The following is a 19,240-nucleotide window of genomic DNA, read 5'->3' on the forward strand; positions in this document are numbered from 1 at the left end:
AGGGCACAGCCATGCAATCTCCATAGATAAACGTTGGCAGTAGAATGGCATTACTGAAGACCTCAGTGACTTTCAACGTGGCATCATCATAGGATGTCACCTTTCAAACAAGTCAGTTTGGCTAATTTCTGCCCTGCTAAAGCTGCCCCGGTCAACTGTAAACACTGGTATTGTGAAGTAGAAACGTCTAGGAGCAACAACGGCTCAGCCGCGAAGTGGTAGGACACAAGCTCACAGTTGCAACACACAAACTACCTAGTTCCAAACTGCCTCTGGAAGCAACTTCAGCACAAGAACTGTTCGTCGGGAGCTTCATGAAATGGGTTTCCATGGCCAAGCAGCTGCACACTAGCCTAAGATCAGCATGTGCAATGCCGAGCTTCGGCTGGAGTGATGTAAAGCTTGCCACCATTGAACTCTGGAGCAGTGGAAACGCGTTCTCTGGGGTGATGAATCATGCTTCACCATATGCCAGTCCGACAGACAAATCTGGGCTTGGCGGATGCCAGTAGAACCCTACCTACCCTCATTGTATAGTGCCAACTGTAAAGTTTGGTGGAGGAGGAATTATGGTCTGGGGCTGTTTTTCATGGTTCGGGCTAGGCCCCTTTGTTCCAGTGAAGGGAATTCTTAACTCTACAGCCTACAATGACATTCTAGATAATTCTGTGCTTCCAACTTTGTAACAACAGTTTGGGGAAGGCCCTTTCCTGTTTCAGCATGACAATGCCCCCGTGCACAAAACAAGGTCCATACAGAAATGGTTTGTCGAGGTTGGTGTTGAAGAACTTGACTGGCCTGCACAGAGCCCTGACCTCAACCCCATCTAACACCTTTCAAAATTAATTAGAACTCCAACTGAGAGCCAGGCCTAATTGCCCAACATCAGTGCCCGACCTCACTAACGCTTTTGTGGCTGAATGGAAGCAAGTGCTCACAGCAAATGTTCCAACATCTAGTGGAAAGCGTTCCCAGAAGAGTGGAGGCTGTTATATCAGCAAAGGGGGAACCAACTCCATATTAATGCCCATGATTTTGGAATGAGATGTTCGACAAACGGGTGTCCACATACTTTTCGGTCATATAGTGTATATGTGTAGAGTTAGTCAGTGTACATTGGGACTCAGAGGACTCTTCCACAACAGATGTGTCTTTCCTGACTGTAGATGTTGCCAATGCAACATACAACACTCTCTCTATACACAGTCTTCTATCAAAACAGGAATCTATGTATACTCTGTGTTTGATGGCTCTGGTAGAAGCCCGAGGCATCATGAAGGCATTGAAAAAATTACCCATTAGTGATTATGAATAGAAACTGTAATTAGAATAAGTGCTGAGAAGTCCAGTGGTGGTCAGTGCCGTTTATGATGAGGGAGGACCTTTTTTTTCTTCCTCCATGAACATGTCCTTATTCTATTACAGCATGTTGGATGACTGGCATTCATATTCCATTCATTCGGTTCAATATCACAGATAGGTTTAGGCTACTAGATGATACTAAAAATGTCCCTACACCCTAGCCTCTGAATGAAAGTTTACAACCTAGGTGCACACAGGCCTTGCACACTCTTGCCTGCATCTAGCTTATCTAGGTTGTAAACATTAGTCCAAAAGTTTAAAACAAGAGTTTCTATTGGACAAATTCAGGTATTTTCATCCCTGTTTAGTTTTGCTTCCATTTAAGAAATATTTTCCAACAAAATCGGCAGTATGAATACAACCCTGATCATAGCAGCAATGTTGTATTCATTCTAGCCTCTATGCACTCTCCTCTCAGCTTTTCCCTTCGTTCGTGGACTTCAATGAACAACACATCAGCTGTATGTGTCCAGGCGAAAAAGCCTATCCAATCAAAACCATATCATAACCGCTACACACAGCCTACATCGTTGTCCCCATATTAGCTAAAGTAACATTCTAGTCAACATAGCTAATAGAACTAATGCGTTGGTAAACCCGCTACAATAAGTAACGTTACACTGTAGCGTGCTGTTGAGGCTACTGTAGACCTTCATTGCAAAACAATGTGTATTAATCAATTATTTGGTGACGTAAATATGTTTCAGTCTAGTTTTTCAATGTTTTATTTTAAGAAATTCACTGAGAAGGATGGTCCTCCCCTTTCCTACTCTGAAGAGCCTCCACTGGATCAGTCCCAATCTTAACCAATACAAACCAATGAAGAATGCCAATGATTGCCAAGTGCCCAAGAGCCTGATTGCTCTCAAACACGAGATGGGATGCTAAAGGGGAACAAATGGACCAGGTGGGATAGTGCCAGGAGGAGAGGCGATTGCTGTGACTGGGAAGATCCTGACTGACGCCTCACAACATGAACATGAATCCACCTGCATGCGCACACACTCACATGAATACCATTCTCACGTCGAGTATATGTCGTTGTCATCCAACACGCGCACACGAAAACTTGAGATCCTGATCACCATAATAGCAAGGCATCCTCCATTCTTTCAGAAGAAAATCTCCAGACAGAACTCCCACGGATTAAAATGATGAATCATTCAAACATCCAGGCAAAGAAGTCCATCATACACATCCTATTATAATTAGAGACAAGTAGCGGGTGTCATACAGGGGCGTGCAGAAATCTGGAGGTGGTACATGGCCTTGTTCCCCCTTTGGGCATGACGCCTCTGTACGACTCACAACAACCTAGCACATTCTGCCATCTATCTACTTCAGAAACAGGCCTGTAGGCAGCAATACTTAACATCCAATATACAGGAGCATACAAAAATGCTAGACCGAAAGAGGGGAGAGCTGATTGAAGCAGAGGGAAAAGACAGGATAGAGACGTCCAGACATACTGAGGAAAACAGATGCCCGTACACACAAAACACACTAGGATGACACACACACAAATACATGCACACGCACACCATCCCCCTCTCACACACACTGGTGCTCACCCTGCCCAGTATGACGTTGATCTCCACAGCCAGGAGTAGACCGTAGAGCAGGGCCAGGAGTCCTGTGATGCCGTAGCGGAGTTGTCTCAGGCCGATGCCGTGCTCCGTGTACTTGGCAAACTTGATGGTTTTCATCAGAAAGGCCAAGACCCAGTAGAAGAGTAGGGCTTTAGAGAGGATCAGAGAGGAACGTTTTAATATCTCAGGACTCATAAAGGGAATCATCAGTCATCTCAAGTCAACTCCGGACGAAGGCAATTGGGTTAGGAACGTCCTATACATTCCCAACAGATTATGCAGATATCCAGAGTAAGTAAAAGGAATTTTGTTTCTGGTGAACTGTACACACTGCATCAGGAGTGAACTGTATATCTACAAAGTGAATGTCATACATATTATTTAGAATCCATATCATACATCTTCTAATTCATTTTCCCCACCTTTCCTCTGCTTTTGTCAGTTTTGTTTACGTTTTGTGTCATGGCAATTCTGACAGAACTGCTCGTGTTCAAACTCAGTGACAATAGGGAATGAACAGCTGTACTATAACTGTCAGAATTACTGTGCCTACCTGTTGGAAAGACAACCCACTCACGGATGCCATCCATTCTAAATCCCCAAGACACATCCTAAACGACCTGACCGATGTCATTTTTCACACCTTTCTAGATGTTTTATAGGAGTGAAACCATGGTAACAGAGTCTCGTAGGAGTATGCTAAACATTCTGGGATTTGGGATCTTTTTCCTCCCCCATGAAGTCCGCAGATGTTCATAATAGAAGTGTGACCTGCATCTCAAACACTAACTCACGTTCTCTCCCCTCCCCCTCCCTCCCTCCTTGCTCTCTTCTCCTCCCTTTCTTTCTTCCTTCCTCCCCTCGACTTTCCAGTTGTTTAGTGATGTATGTCCATGGTTGTTAAGCTCAATATCCATAGAAACAGAGTGGAAAGAATGGACTCAGTATTGAAAGCCGGGGTCGATTCAGATCTTGTTGTAGCAGGATGCCATTGTGAGTCACAGTCAACGAATCAACGACATAAGTCCTTTCTATAGGGGGGGTGCAACAATATTAGGAAGGTGTTCTTAATGTTTCGTACACTCAGTATAAGTCCTTTCAGTGTGTTTGTTGTGGCTGTTTTGAAGGTTAATGACTTACAGTATTTGTCAGGTCTGCAGTTGTACTGTAAATCTCTAATGGAAGGACGGTTCTGGAGGAAAGTTTCAGATGGAGAGTGAGTACTACTAATTAGTCGTGGGTTTCATTCCCACAAAGGCCTTATACACTGAACATTTAAAAAGATCCAGTAAGAAGAGAGACTGGATAACAGCGTTTGACATATGGCCATATTAGCATATCCCTTCTATGTTCTCCATGTCTATGGCCATCCATCCCTTCAGCCCCAGCTGTAATCAGAGATTAAAGTCTGTCCGAGAAATACCGCCTGTGGGGTCACTCCCTCGACTGACACCGATTGGCCACGCATCGAGGTTGAGGCTCAAGCACTGATGTGAACGAGGGAACTGGAGGAAGAGTGAACGAACACGGGCAGTACGCGGATGACTTAATGACGCAGGAGAAGAGAAGTATGTGATCAGACGAAGAGGAGGAACATGGCAACTGAGGGGATGATTAAAGAAGTCAACATTGACGATAAGAGAACCGTGAAACGACAAAGACCACCTAGTAAGCACAAGACATTGAAAATACATCATTTCAACCACAAAAGACGTATTCTTTTCAATGTCTTGTGCTCATAGGGCAACGGACTGAGCTGGAACATGGCATTTATTGATAGGATTTTATAGATCCTCTCTGTTTCAGAGAATATTGGCTATCAAATAATAACAACCAGAAGAGATTAGTGTTGATGCTTGACGATGTCTCGATGATGCAACAAAAATATTTATTTGGTAATTACCACACAGGAAATTGGCAAGTGTTACCGGCTGTTGATTTTTCAGTGTAACATGGTTGTAAAAGAACCCAAGTGGTGGTCTTAACCAGAGTTAAACCATATCTATGTTTTTGCATGTACATTGACTGATTTAGTAATCTTATCCTACTCAAATATAAATAACATTTTTCTAAACTAATCCAATCTGCTATTTGGACTCACTACACCGGTTTCTGAAATGGTTGTTCCTTGTCTCATATCTTTGTCTCCCCATCCCAACAGTCAGCCTGAATTCAGGTTGCGGGTGAGTAAACATTGAAAATTTTGAATATCCCCACTCTGGCTGGATTCCAATAGGAATTACACATCACTTTGCAAGCCATCATAATGTGACTTGCAGGGCTGAAAACCATGAGATTCAGGCCACTGTATTAGGGTAAAACTAGGCCCTCAAAATAAGGCATTATTAAATACTTGTATTATGTTGAATAATTACATTTTTATGATAAAGTATTCACTTAGAATCTCACGTAATGAAAGCCACTGGACAAAGGAAGTATTACTGCAAAAACCATCTAACATATGATTGTTACGCAACAGGACAGTTACCCGCGATGCCCTCAAACCAAGGGACGCTGCCTGCTAATTATCTATAGGCTATATTTCAACTTGTCAATTTCAAATTATTTTCCAACAAGTTTTATTTTCTAACAGTTGGAATTGAGGTGTGTTCAGCCTCCTCGCCAATTCACATAAGAAGTAGCCCATTTCACTGTTGCGTATAATTTATGTTTGAGGCTTTACTGAGCTGGACAAGCACTTCCCTAGAGTTTCCCAAGGTCAAGTATGAAGACATTACTCATCTCTAATCACAACAGGCCTTGCACAAATGTTTTCCCCCAGCACATTTTGTGGCTGGTATGCTGGCCCCCCACTTCATCTCAGGCCTAACAATACCTGTGCCAATACATCCTCCAAACACCGGCTTCTCAGGCATTATCACTTAATTAGAATTTTCAAATGTCATGCTTTTTGAGCACATAAAAAAATGAAGTAAGGTATTGGAATATTGAAGCAGAATCAGAACCCTGCATTTTTATGTGAAACTCATAGAATTTGGGGGGTAATATTTACTAAGTCCCTAAATATGTTTTTACAGTGTATAGAGGCTGGAGCAGTGTTCAATTTGAAACTGTTTAACACTGGAGAATTTGCTGTGCAGAATCTCATCAGTACCATGTCATGAATACGTCCTTTTTAAGTACAGTACATCTTAATGTTCTCAGCTGACATTTGTATCACTACTTAAAATGTAATTAAGTAGTGCCCCTCTTCACTTTATTTTTATTTAAAATAAAAGTTGTACTGAAAAATTGCAAGATTATAGTCAAATAATATCCTCATTCACTTCCAGTAAAGAGATACAAAAACTTCATTTTGAGCTACGGCTGAACTACACCTATTTTAACCTCCCCAGGAGGCAAACATCTTTTGATTAGTGAACCAAGGTCGATATTGCATCTCACTTTAAAAAAAAAAAAATCTATATGTTCAACATTAAATGTAATTATATGGCCTTATTTAATCTTACTGATTTATGAGGATAACTACAGTCCAACGTATAATTTTTTTTAACTATCCCCTTTCAACCTAATATCGGTATGGAATACACAAGAATAAAATCATTACACAAAGCAGATCTCTGACTCCTGCTTGAGGGACACACAATGAATATTCTATTACTTTGGTTTCTGCCTCAAACTGCAGTAGAATTCATATCCATCCAATCAGAATAACGCAATTACACTTTAATGATAATTGCCTACAACCTTTAGAGTCCTCAAACTCAACTCTGGCCCTCGAAGCCAGCTCCACTGCTTTTTAAAAACTTGTTGCCCTGTAATCAGGGACTGATTTAGACCTGGGACACCAGGTTTGTGCAATCAATTAACAGGTAGAACAGAAAACCAGCAGGCTCCGGACCTCGTAGGGTAAGAGTTGAATACCCCTGCTTTAGAGCAAAACCCATCTCATCTGAATATAAATGAACCACACATCTGGATTTAACATGACATTATTAATGCCTGTGGTTTAGACAAAACCACAATGCTGTACAAAATACTTCCTTACATTTGAATTGTATTGATTTGGGCTTAGAAGACCCTAGGGACCAGCAAGCCTGCAAGTGAGTCATGGTTTATCCACCATTCAGTGAAGCCTAGAAAGAGGTTGCTCTCACACGTAACAGTAATTGGGGACATCTTCTACAGCCGGAGGCATCTTTGCGCTACAGGGAGGCAGACTTCAGCAGTTGAAGTTGGAGGCTTGGATGTTTAACACTAGAACGAGGTGAGCTGTGCATTGAAGTGCACATTCTAGCATAATTTGCACGGTACAGACGCGCACACACGCCCTCGCACAAACACACTGTATGCATACACACACTCTGTAAAGTGCTTGGGAAACTATGAAGGAGCCATACCTAGCAGTAGCTTGGGGAAGTTGGAGGTCTCGATGTTGTGGTAGTAGATGATGGAGGTGATCCCCGCCATGAAGGCCAGGCCTGCAGGCATGTACAGGTGCAGGTGGAGGGACTGGGTGAACCTGGGAGAACACACACAGGACAGAAGGGGTTTAATGCACACACAGATGCACATACACATGCACAGCTGCACACACACACACACACACATCCCAATTGGATAAGTTAAAATCATTCTATACACACACTCAATGCCGTATAAAAGCTGCAGGCAGACATTGTGCAATAGTGAATGGTATTCTAGGGTGAAAGTGCAGGAGGAGAGCTCTTCCAATCAATTCACAAATGCATAGGAGATGCTCTCAGCGGCGACAGGCAATCCTACAGTAATCGTGTGTATGGGACTATAGGGGACACGCGTGGGCAATCAACCTGAGAGGAGGAGAACATACAAGGACAGAAGAGAAAGAGAGGAGGTGAAAGCCGGTGAAAGAGAGAGAAAGACTGAAAACGAGAGAGAGAGAGAGATACACGAGACGAGCGAGAGAAAGACAGAGAGAGAGAGAGATACACGAGACGAGAGAGAAAGATAAAGACTGAAAGAGAGAGAGAGCGAGACAGAGGCAAAGGAATGTAAAGGCTCTGATTGATTTCCTGTAATTATTTAACCTTTGACCTACATTTGTGAATCACACACTATTGGATTGTGGAGTGAGAAGAGGGAAAGACCGATAAATTGAAGATTAAATGGAGAAAGTTGACAGTGCTGCCATAAAAGTAGGTAAGACTAGTGCAGAGGAGGAAGAGAACCTAGTGACCTAGGTGGGGGGGAGTGAGGACAGTTATGAAAAGAGTACAGTCTACAGCAGAAGCAGTCATTGAGAGGAGCAGAGGAGATGAGAAGTCTGATGACACTGCTAGCTTTGCTAAAGATCCACTCTTGTTCAATGTTATGGAGGTGTATGGTCGTTGTAATGTACTGGGGGTCGGTGACGTCAAACATGGGGCATGATTCCAGTGGAAGAGCAGGGGGAATGGACTCACCCATCGGAGACGACGCCCTCTGCAATCTCACAGACCAGGACGAAGAGGAGGACAAAGGTGAGGAGCCAGCGCAGGTTGTGACCAGGGAAGTGCAGCCAGGTGCTGTGGTGGATGTGCACCTTGGAGCTCTGGCTGCCCCAGCCTTTCAGAACACGGCAAACACAACAATGACACAGGAAACAGGAAGTTAGCTTCAGAGAACAGCGTGACATCCGTCTAACTTAGCTCATTTATCTGCTCTGTTGGGCAGGTGAGAGTCAATTCCCAACTAAGCATCCGCAATAATATTATACATTTTACTTGTCTATGGCCGGGATTCAATCCGATCAAGCTCTTTCAGCTATGCACGTTCTAAAGGCAATGTGTCAGAGTTCGCGTAGACCTCATTCATGGTAAACACTAAATATGTTGGCTCAATCAAAATGGACATTTAATTGTCAAGTGTGCGATAAGGTGGATGTACCGCTGATCAGATAAAATACTGGCCTAAAAGAAGACACCACAGGAGGTTGGTGGCACCTTAATTGGGGAGGACGGGCTCGTGGTAATGGCTGGAGCGGAATAGTGTCAAATACATCAGAAACATGGGTTCCATGTGTTTGATGCCATTCCATTCGCTCCTTTCCAGACATCATTATGAGCCGTCCTCCCCTCAGCAGCCTCGACTGGAAGACAATTCAGACTGTTGATTCCCGTAGAGACTATGGAGGGGACACACAAAGTCCCCTTCGGGTGTATTACTCCGGATATACAATTCATGACCTTGGCTTAACAACTGATAGGATCAAATTCTACTGACTCCCGGTACAACCTCGAAAAACTGTGAGCCTAACAAGAAAGTTGTCCCTGCGAGTCACAGGAGTAGATTAAAAGGTAATCAAAGGGGAGTCAGTGGCGAGTCTGTCAAGGTCTTCACTGTGAGGTGGGTCACCCTCCGGGGGCCTGCAGCTGGGCATGTCTCGATAGAGAGAACAAAGCTTCTGTACCTTGCCCGAGACCGCCATTCCAGTTAGCTCTTAAAAGCTATTATGAAGTCAATTTACTCACACACCTTACACGCTGCTAGGTGCACGGAGTAAAATGCAGCTTGACGAAAAGAAACTCCAGCACATTGGGGATCTAGATGCTTCCGACATCTAATGGATCTTATTTACCAATGTTTCGGTCAAACAACCTGCTTCGGAAGGCGTCTAGACCACCGGTGTTGTTGGCGTATGTATTTTTTTTGCAGTGAGCTACTAAAACCTAACACCTTGGACTTTCGCTTGATGGGCTACCGTGGTGTTGAGCCAGGCGGTCCCCTTCCGGTCAGATACATGTGCATTTTAAAAAGGAGCGTAACAGCTTATTTCGCTGTACCTCTGGGTTATTAAACACAACACCTGGTCCTAACTGACCAAATGCTTATATCATTAAAACTGACATAATAATCAAATTGCGATGGGTTTCCTTAGCAAGGCATCCAACTGCTGCTCCCGACAACACCTCCCTACTAATTACATTATAATAATTGTTGGGAGGTAAGTTAATCAGTCAGCACTGCTGGCATGCATGCGCGCGCACACACACATTAGTATTCTGTGTGTGTAACTGAAGCTCTGCAAACATTACGACGCCCATGGCTGAGCGGGAGATTAATCTCTCAGGGTCACTAGGCACCTTCCCTCTGACCTTCTCATCCAATTGGTTTTGAGGAGGTGAGAGGGTGCAAAGGGATCAAGGAAATGCAATTGAGATTCTCTCACAGGCTCAGAGTGACAGGGAGAATGAATGAGTGAGAGGGAGGAGGAGGATTTTCTCTTTTAGTCGTCATTTGGACTAAACCAAGAGTCCTTAAACATTAAAACACCATTTCTAATACAATCACATTTTCACATAATAACACTGTTACAAACAGGCATAATACACTGACATATTGACCAGATAAATACTCTGTCTGAAAAGATAGATTGATTGCTTCATCTACCATAATCCTGCACAACCTTCCAATGTATTATATTTAAATGGTTCTAAAGTACTGTTAGAATTTATATATTGAAATATTTCTGGTTTGCTCAGAAAAAATATTACATTTCTTTATTGCTCTAAATCAAAATGTTATTTTGCCTATTTCTCTTTTCTGTCTGGATAACACATAGATGGTGGACAATCTATTCCTAGTATTTACTGAATGTCTGTCTCTTACCAACTGAATACCGTGGTGAATAGAGTTTGGCCGTTTTAAATGGTGCACATTGTGAAATAAAATACGCATGTTTATTTTTCAATTATCTTGTTGAGCATACCTACAACAGAAGAACCATATCTCCACCTTAAAACGATCCTTGCTGCTTTATTCTGTGCATTCTGCAGCCTCCTAATTTAACATGCTGATGCATTTCCCCAGAAACAGTAGTTCACCTGACTCTCAATTAATGTTTGGGTTGTTTGCTTAAGAATCTTTCCTGGTAAATATTTAGCTATCCTCCTGATCATGCCATGCCATTGAAAAAAAATATTTTTTACATAGATTATTTATTTGAGACGACCATGATAAGCAGGTGTCTAGCTGCACTCCTAGTCGTGTGGTTTCTGCCACTTCCTCAATGTGTACTCCCCCCATACTTAATTGTATCCCATGCTGTTTGCCTTTTCCTGCTGGAACAGACCAACAAACCTTGGTTTTCTTGCTGTTCGAAACAAGTTGGTTCAGACAAACCAACTCCTTGATATTTTCCCAGATATACTTGTAGAGCTTGCTGTACCTATTGAACCGATTGTCTTGCTGTATAAACTGTATTAATGAAGGTCGTTGGTATATATTAAATAGATAAGTGGCCCAAGGCAGCTGTCTTGCGGTATTCCACAGTTTAAACGCATGAGGGGAAGAAAACGACCCATTGATATAGGTGGACTGTTTCCTGTCAGTTAGATATGACTGTACCCAATTCAATGCTGCCTCCTTCAAAACAAATATTTAACGATCCACTAAATCAAATGCTGCAGTAAAATCTAAAAATAGTACACCCACAACCACTATCAATAGCATTGAGCCACTGGTCAGTCATGTCAACCAATGCAGTGGTGGTGCAATGCTTTTTGTGATAAGCATGCTGATTGGCTGTGATAAGATCATTATTTTCCATATACTCCCATATTTGTCTACTCATAATACCCTCCAATATCTTACTGAGTGAAGGGAGTAGTCTGATTGGTCGACAATTGGCAGGAGTAATGGGTTCTTTGCTGTCTTGGATTGGATACAGTTTAGCATGCTTCCATACATGTGCAAATGTCCCCTTTTCCAGTGACCAATTAAACATGTATTTCAATGGAGCTGCAACCCGGGGAGCAGCATAACGAAGTCAAAAATTGTCCATAAGATTTAACCTGTAGATTTACCATTGGGTAATGACTTCAATAGGTTTAACACCCCGTCTACTGACACCATTCGTAGACTAAAAGAGCAGTTTTTTTCACTCATAATATGATCATCAATCCATTGGACAATAGCTTGTTTGGAAGAATGGGTATTTACACTATCGCTCAGAAGATAAATGTTCTTGGTAAAAAAAAATATGGAAAATTATTGGCAATATCAGCTGGTTTTGTTATTGTTCTCCCGTCAACCTCCACACTAGGTGGGCATGATGAGATAGATGTACCAAGCCGTTAAATGTATTCGATACCTTTTTACAATCAATAAAAGCATTTTTGTAAAATAGCTTTTTTCTTACGATTTAATTTAACTGCATAATTACCCAGTGTTCTATAACTCTGTTAATCAATTTGTAGTTTAGATTTGGCTGCTAAGACTTTTGCCATATTTCTTTGAGAAAAAGCCTCACCCAAGTCCCCAACTGTACTCTTTCTTTCTGGGGCATGATGGTCCATTACCTCAGTGAGCAAATCAATAAAACATTTTGTAGCGTGATTTAATCATTCTCTAGATAAATCAGCTCTCAGGGTACAGCAGCCAAATAATTTTGAAAAAGCTCATGATTAAAAAAAATATATATAAAATGATCTTGACCACAAGCCTTGAGGGTTTCTTTGGAACCTTGGTGTTCATGGTTAGGGTCACAATATTAATGGCATTGATCTGTCTTTTAAGCATTTCTATGGGATATTACAGAAGATTAGATCAATGACAAACGGTGACCTAACTTAGATGATGAGCTAGTAGTAACATTAACCATTTGTTTCAAACCACAGCTCTCGGCATATCTCATGAATTAAGTTATATTTGAATTATTATGATCCTTCCAATTTATATTAAAATCACCCAAGACAAATACATCTCTGTTACTATCTGTGGCCTGGTCAAAACCCAGATAGGACACCTTAGAGCTAGGAGGTCTATACACACATTCTACCAATATGGCTGCATGGTGAGGCAGATGTACCTGAGCCCATAGTGTCTCTGCTTGACATACATTAAGGTCATCCCTTCTCTTAAAAGGCATATGATTCTGAATGTACAGTGCTACACCCCCACCATTCCTGTCCCTTCTAAGTAGACTATATCCATGAATGTTCATTTGCCCATCATTTACGGCTAGCTAAAATATGAATATTATTTATGTTGACCAAGTTAAAAACCTCATGTATTTTGTTAGGAAGGCTACATACATTAACCTGAGCTATATGCAACCCTTTCCTTATCAAGTGGAGATCAATAGAGTTGAATATAGGTGAAGTTGTTATGATACACTACAACACACAAACTCAGATTTGAACATTGGATTAAAATAGTGAGGGAGTTACTCTAGAGTCCCGATACAGTTGCCCGTTGATGTGAAGTTGATCTATCACCAAGGAGACTCGTTGACTCAGGCAACGCTTTTCCTTCATGATGGGATACAGTTTCTTTTCTCCTTTCATTGATCTCCGTGGGGAAGTGATCATTCATTTCAAAATCTCGCCATTTACTGTTGCTTAAAATGTTCAAACCATCAATAAGAGCCCGTGTCCTATTCCCAGAGGCCTTACCCATTCTATGGACTCTAGAGAAAGTGACATTACGCACGACATCAGTGGGCAGTTTCAGTTGAGTTGACATAAAGTCTCAGACAGTGTCCTCACAGCCTCTGCTGTTGTCATTCTCCGGTATCCCTGAGAATATTAGATTGTCCCGCATTGATCGACGTTGTACATCAAGCAGGGTTTCTTTAAGTTGTTTGTTCTCCCTTTGCACCACCTCCACCTTGCTATGAATAGAGTCTACAGTACCTTTCAGCACCGTGTTCCTTTTCCTTACATCATCAATCTGACATTGGCTGAATTCTAGACTGGCACATAATGCATTGGTGTCCTCTCGTTGTATAACCAAGATATCACGTTTGGCAAGGCTTTCATTGATGGATTTCAACAAGTCCACATCCATATCAGTAAACCTCTCCCCACTCACGCCCTCTTGCTTGGGGATGGTTTGATGCCATCGTTGATACCGCTTGGCTTTGCTGTATTTTGTTGATTGGGTTTGTTGTCCTTAACAGTGCTCGAATCCTCCGAAACCAGCGACATGTTTCCTTGAGCTCGTAAGTATCTCTCGTCTATGAATCGTTCAAGCTCTTTCTCACCCCCCCCTCTTTATATCTATCTTTCTCTCTCTCGCTCTCTTTGTACTAGCTCCATCTTTTATCTTCCTTCTAGGTAATGGGTTTATCCCAATCTGGTATGGTACCCTATTAAGTGTAGAATGCAAGTATTTTGTCCAAAGCCAGTAGAGCACTGTAAAGGGAATAGCGTTGAATTTCAGATGTAATGTAGCCTCTCTTTAACAGTGTCACAGGGAAATAGAGACTTGGTCAGTCACACACTGATGACACATAGCCAAGCACGTAAGAGTCACTTTACCAGCAGTCACAGGGACACAAATTGGGTCTAGGAATGATAACAGCTGAAGAAAGTCACAGCACATTACAATAACTTTAACAACTGGGACGGGGACACATTGAACTTGTCACACATTAGATGACGCAGAGGTGGCCGGCCGGTCACACAGTGATGATGACACCAGTGGAATTGGAGGGGGTAGCCAGGTGGAACAGACTGGCAGGCGAGCAGGGATGTGCAACCCGACCTTACAGTAGATTATGGTTCCAGCTCCTGCTCGCTAGGTCTAAATTCCAGCAGAAAGGTCACATTTGTTTGTCAAAAATAAAAATGCTTCCCACGACGAGGGGTTTCTTGGAATATGTCCTAATCAGCCTCCCACCCCCACCATGCTTCACCTAGGGTCATGTTCCCATTAGAATGTTAATGGTTTTATCATTGGGGACACACTGTATACTTTATGTATGGCTCAGTTAGTTGATGATAGTGCTTGCAAAGCCAGGATTATGGGTTGAATCCCGGGGCCACCAATACGTAAAATGTATGCACACATGACTAAGTCACTTTGGATAAAAAGCTTCTGCTAAATGGCATTTATTTTAAACTGTACCGTGGACTATATATTCCTATGCAAAATGAATTAATGCATAGTTAGTTAAACAAAAAAACTACAGCTCGGTACACTCCCTCTAGCATATGCTAACACCATCCCCGACACCATCACTGATTACCAGCAATTACAGATCATTTCATTGCAACATAAGCACCCAGTAACGGAGTGAATGGCTTAGTAACGAGCTACCATAGGACAGTTATGCTTGAGCGCTCGTGTGCGTGCGTGCGTCCGTCAACATACTTTCCCGCCCTTGTGCTTGCTGTATGTGTGGTAAGGCTGTGTGGCGCTCACCTCGTGGTAACACTCACCGATGAAGAGGATGGGGAAGGTGATGAAGAGCAGGAAGATGTGCGGCACCACATTGAGCGCGTCCAGGAAGCAGCCGTTGTTGAGAACGCCGCTGTCCACGTTGTACGCCAACGAGTTGTTCTCGTTCCCACAGAACGCCAAGGACATGTTGGAACCGGGACTCTACGGAGGAACTCACCACAGGAAAGGAGGAAAAAATGGAAAAAGAGGAGGAGGAGGAGGACAACAAGAAAAAAGGAGAGAGAATCTCTCAGAGCATGTTGTTTCTTTGTAGGACACTGGTGTATTTCCAGCGGCAGGTCTCGATGAGTTAGAACGTGACCTCCGCTCTCTTAGTTCCTCTCTTTCACATCCTGGCTCCCAATACCAGATCCAGAGAGAAAGAAGGGAGAGGGAGAAGAAAGGAGAGAGGAGGAGGGTAATTACAGTCCAGTTAAAGGGAAAAAGCTGCACTCTTCGAGTTCCTAAGAAGCAGCATTGCCAGCGGAAAGCTCACTGGTAACAAATTCCTGCATCTTGTTCCCCTGCGGGCTCCAAAACACATCCTTGACACCCACGTCTGATTGCCAGGCCGGCTTTGTCTGTTCGCTCTCACGTGCAAAACGCTGCACAGCTCCTCTGGAACACACACCACAAAGACACACCGGCGCCTCACACACACACATACACACACACACGAGAGCGGAGTCCTCCTGCGGTGCACCTGCTATTCCTATCTCTGTAAATGAGATTTCAGAGTCGACCTTGCAAGAAGACAACTGAGGTTGAACGTGAGACAGTTTGTCCGTACAGAGTAGACGACCTGCTAGAGGTGGCACGGGGAAAGGGAGTGAGAGAGAGAGAGAGATATAATGGGACGGAGAGGGAGAGCGAGAGAGATAGAGAAAGGGGAAAGAGAGAAGGGGGTAATCAAAGAAGAGGGGTGAACATGAATGAAATAGAGAGAAACACAGAGAGAGAGAGAGATAGAGGGAGAAAGACAGATAAACAGACAGAGCGAGAGGTACCTATGCTTAAGTCACAGAGGAGAGTTAGGCTACGTGAGAGGCATCTGGAAGCATGCAAAATCCCAAACCCAATTATTTCCAGGAATTACATAATGATATAATGATAATGATATCCCTCCATTTATTAATTGGCTTTCTACATTTTCAGCTGTGTTCAAGCACTCAGGGACAGAAAGAACACAATGGTGACAGAATAACTAGGTTGCTGTAGTGACACAGACATGCAGTACCAGTCAAAAGTTTGGACACACCTACTCATTCAAGGGTTTTTCTATATTTGTATTTTTTCGAAGACATCAAAACTATGAAATAACACATATGGAATCATGTAGCAACCCAAAGAAAAGTGTTATACAAACAAAATATATTTTATATTTCAGATTCTTAAGCAGCCACCCTTTGCCTTGACAACTTTGCCATGTTAAAAGTAAATTTGAGATTTTTGGTTCCAACCGCCGTGTCTTTAAAAAAATAAAAATAAATTACTAAGGGGTGGATCAGCTTAATATTGCGGAAAGAATGTTGCTTCCATCAATGTAATTGTCTGCATCATTTCCAATCCCCCATATATTTTTTGTTGTAAATATATATCCATACATGCTGCATACATATACTATGTGTCCTTTGACAGCTCTTTGGTCTTGGCCATAGTGGAGTTTGGAGTGTGACTGTTTGAGGTTGTGGACAGGTGTCTTTTATACTGATAACAAGTTCAAACAGGTGCCATTAATACAGGTAACGAGTGGAGGACAGAGGACGTTACAGGTCTGTGAGAGCCAGAAATCTTGCTTGTTTGTAGGTGACCAAATACTTATTTTCCACCATAATTTGCAAATAAATTCATTAAAAATCCTACAATGTGATTTTCTGGATTTCTTTTTCTCATTTTGTCTGTCATAGTTGAAGTGTACCTATGATGAAAATTACAGGCCTCTCATCTTTTTAAGTGGGAGAACTTGCACAATTGGTGGCAGACTAAATACTTTTTTGCCCCACTGTATATACATATACATACATTTTAAAAGAATATACCTTTATTATTATTCCCCGCAAACCCTACCACCCTTCCCCAATTGGAGTAAACTAATAAACACTTCGGCTTTTACCTTCAATTTATACATCTTATACACATTTTACAGACACAGTCTACTTTACAATAGTTCTCTTGTTTTGTTCTTAGTCCTTCCTCTATTTCTGATGTCCATCCAGTTTGATTTCTATTTGTAACTGTGCTATTTCACAAAAGTTCCAAACCTATATACATTTTACAGATCCCGTATGTTTTACATTGGTTATCTTGTTATTAGTCCCACCCTTCAGCTCCATTCAACCCCTCCCATCTATCTCTCAACATCATCCATTTCGGATTTCTATTTGCCATATATTTTTCAACTGTGCTGTGATGCTTCACAAAAGAATTGAACCTTTCTATTCTCATAGCTTCTACAGATTGTAAATTAAAAATATACATTTTTGCTAAAATTATTATATTATTGATTGATTGACTATGGCTTTTCAAATCACCCAGTATTTCTATCTGTAGCGTTAGTTCTAGGCAAATGTTGCAATTCTTCAGCCATTCCTGGACCTGTGACCAAAAACGAGCTACATATGGACAATACCAAAATAAATGATCTAATGACTCTGCCTCCTCACAGCAGAATCTGCAGAGCTTGGAAGATTATATATTATATCACATTATATACATTATATATAACATTCCATTAGTTGCAAGAATTTTGAATAGTAATTTAAATTGAAAAATTTCATATTTTGAATCCGGCGTTGTTTTGCTTATCAATTCATAAACCATGTGCCATGGAATGGGTACATCGAAAATCTCTTCCCAACTATTTTGCAATTTATATGGCACAGCTGTCAGTTTTTTGGTCCTTAAATAAAATTGGTATATGTTTTTATTTAACACACTTTTATTTAACCATTTATGTTCTTTAATATAGGGCCGACATACAAGTTCCTTACTTTTTTCCCCTTCTACTTGCCTCCTCCATATTTGTGGTAATGCTGCAATTAATTGGTTGTAATTTTGGGTAGAGCAGACATATCCATATGTCTGTGTTAGCTGCATGTGTGACATAACTCCACCAGTCCGATTTATAATATCATTCACTAAAATTATACCTTTTTTAAAAATTTCTTCGAAAAATACAGTTTGTTTTATCAATTAGTATATTTTAATTTAAACACAATATTTGTTGTATTATTTGTTCTGTCTTTTCAGGTGGATTAAACTGAAATTGCAACCAACTTTAAGGCTTGTTTAAAAAATCAAATATATTGGAGATGATTTCCTTTTCAAACAACCGAAAGTGAGCAGGTGCAATCTGAATAAAGGGAAAAAGCCCTTCTTGAACATAGGATAAGAAATTCGTACCAATTTACTAGAGAACTAGTTTGGATTTAAGTATAACTTTTGTATGACTGATGCCTTTAGTGAGAGGTCTAATGCTTTAATATTTAATCATTTCTGCCCTCCAAATTCCTATTCGTTATATAAATAGGCCCTTTTAATTTTATCTGGCTTGCCGTTCCAAATAAAATATATTATTTTTTGTTCATATAATTTAAAAAGCAGGTCACTAGGTGTAGGCAAAACCAAAAGCAAATAGGTAAACTGTGATATGATTAAAGAGTTAATCAGGGTGATTTTTCCACAAATAGTCAGGTATTTTGCTTTCCATGGTAGCAAGATCTTATCTATTTTTGCTAACTTTCTATACAAATTTATTGGAGTGAGATCACTTCTTTCTTTTGGGATTTGTATACCGAGTATGTCCACATCTCCGTCAGACCATTTAATTGGTAACCTACATGGTAATGTAAAATGTGCATTTTTTTTGTGATCCAATACGTAATATCATAATTTGGTTTTAATCCAGAGAGGATAGCAAAAGTATCTAGATCCTCTATGAGGCCGTGGAGAGACTAATTGTGGTTTTAAAAGAAAACATGAATCATCAGCGTACAATGACACCTTCGTTTTTAAGCCACGGATTTCTAATCTCTTAACATTATTGTTTGATCTAATCTTAACAGCTAACATTTCGATGGCAATAATAAATAAATAACCTTGTTTTACTCCTCTAGATAGTTTTAAACTTTCTGAGACGTAGC

General features: G+C 41.3%; 1 protein-coding gene across 7 annotated transcripts in view; it reads right to left on the bottom strand.

Moving 5' to 3' along the window:
* LOC129862742 (ATP-binding cassette sub-family C member 8-like) overlaps nucleotides 1-19,240 on the bottom strand; it is a 131,421-nt gene that overhangs the window by 96,732 nt on the left and 15,449 nt on the right. For 5 of the 7 annotated variants that reach the window (XM_055934662.1, XM_055934661.1, XM_055934663.1 and 2 more), the window contains exons 2-5: nucleotides 15,098-15,260; nucleotides 8,357-8,498; nucleotides 7,313-7,434; nucleotides 2,934-3,100 (exon numbers count right to left, since the gene is read on the bottom strand). In XM_055934662.1, the coding sequence (XP_055790637.1) occupies nucleotides 2,934-3,100; nucleotides 7,313-7,434; nucleotides 8,357-8,498; nucleotides 15,098-15,260 (594 nt within the window). Of the gene's footprint in view, nucleotides 1-2,933; nucleotides 3,101-7,312; nucleotides 7,435-8,356; nucleotides 8,499-15,097; nucleotides 15,452-19,240 lie in introns of all 7 variants that reach the window. The other 2 variants (XM_055934664.1, XM_055934667.1) reach the window with 2 other exon arrangements.

The sequence above is a fragment of the Salvelinus fontinalis genome, chromosome 9 (genome assembly GCF_029448725.1).
Source record: "Salvelinus fontinalis isolate EN_2023a chromosome 9, ASM2944872v1, whole genome shotgun sequence".
Classification (NCBI taxonomy): domain Eukaryota; kingdom Metazoa; phylum Chordata; class Actinopteri; order Salmoniformes; family Salmonidae; genus Salvelinus; species Salvelinus fontinalis.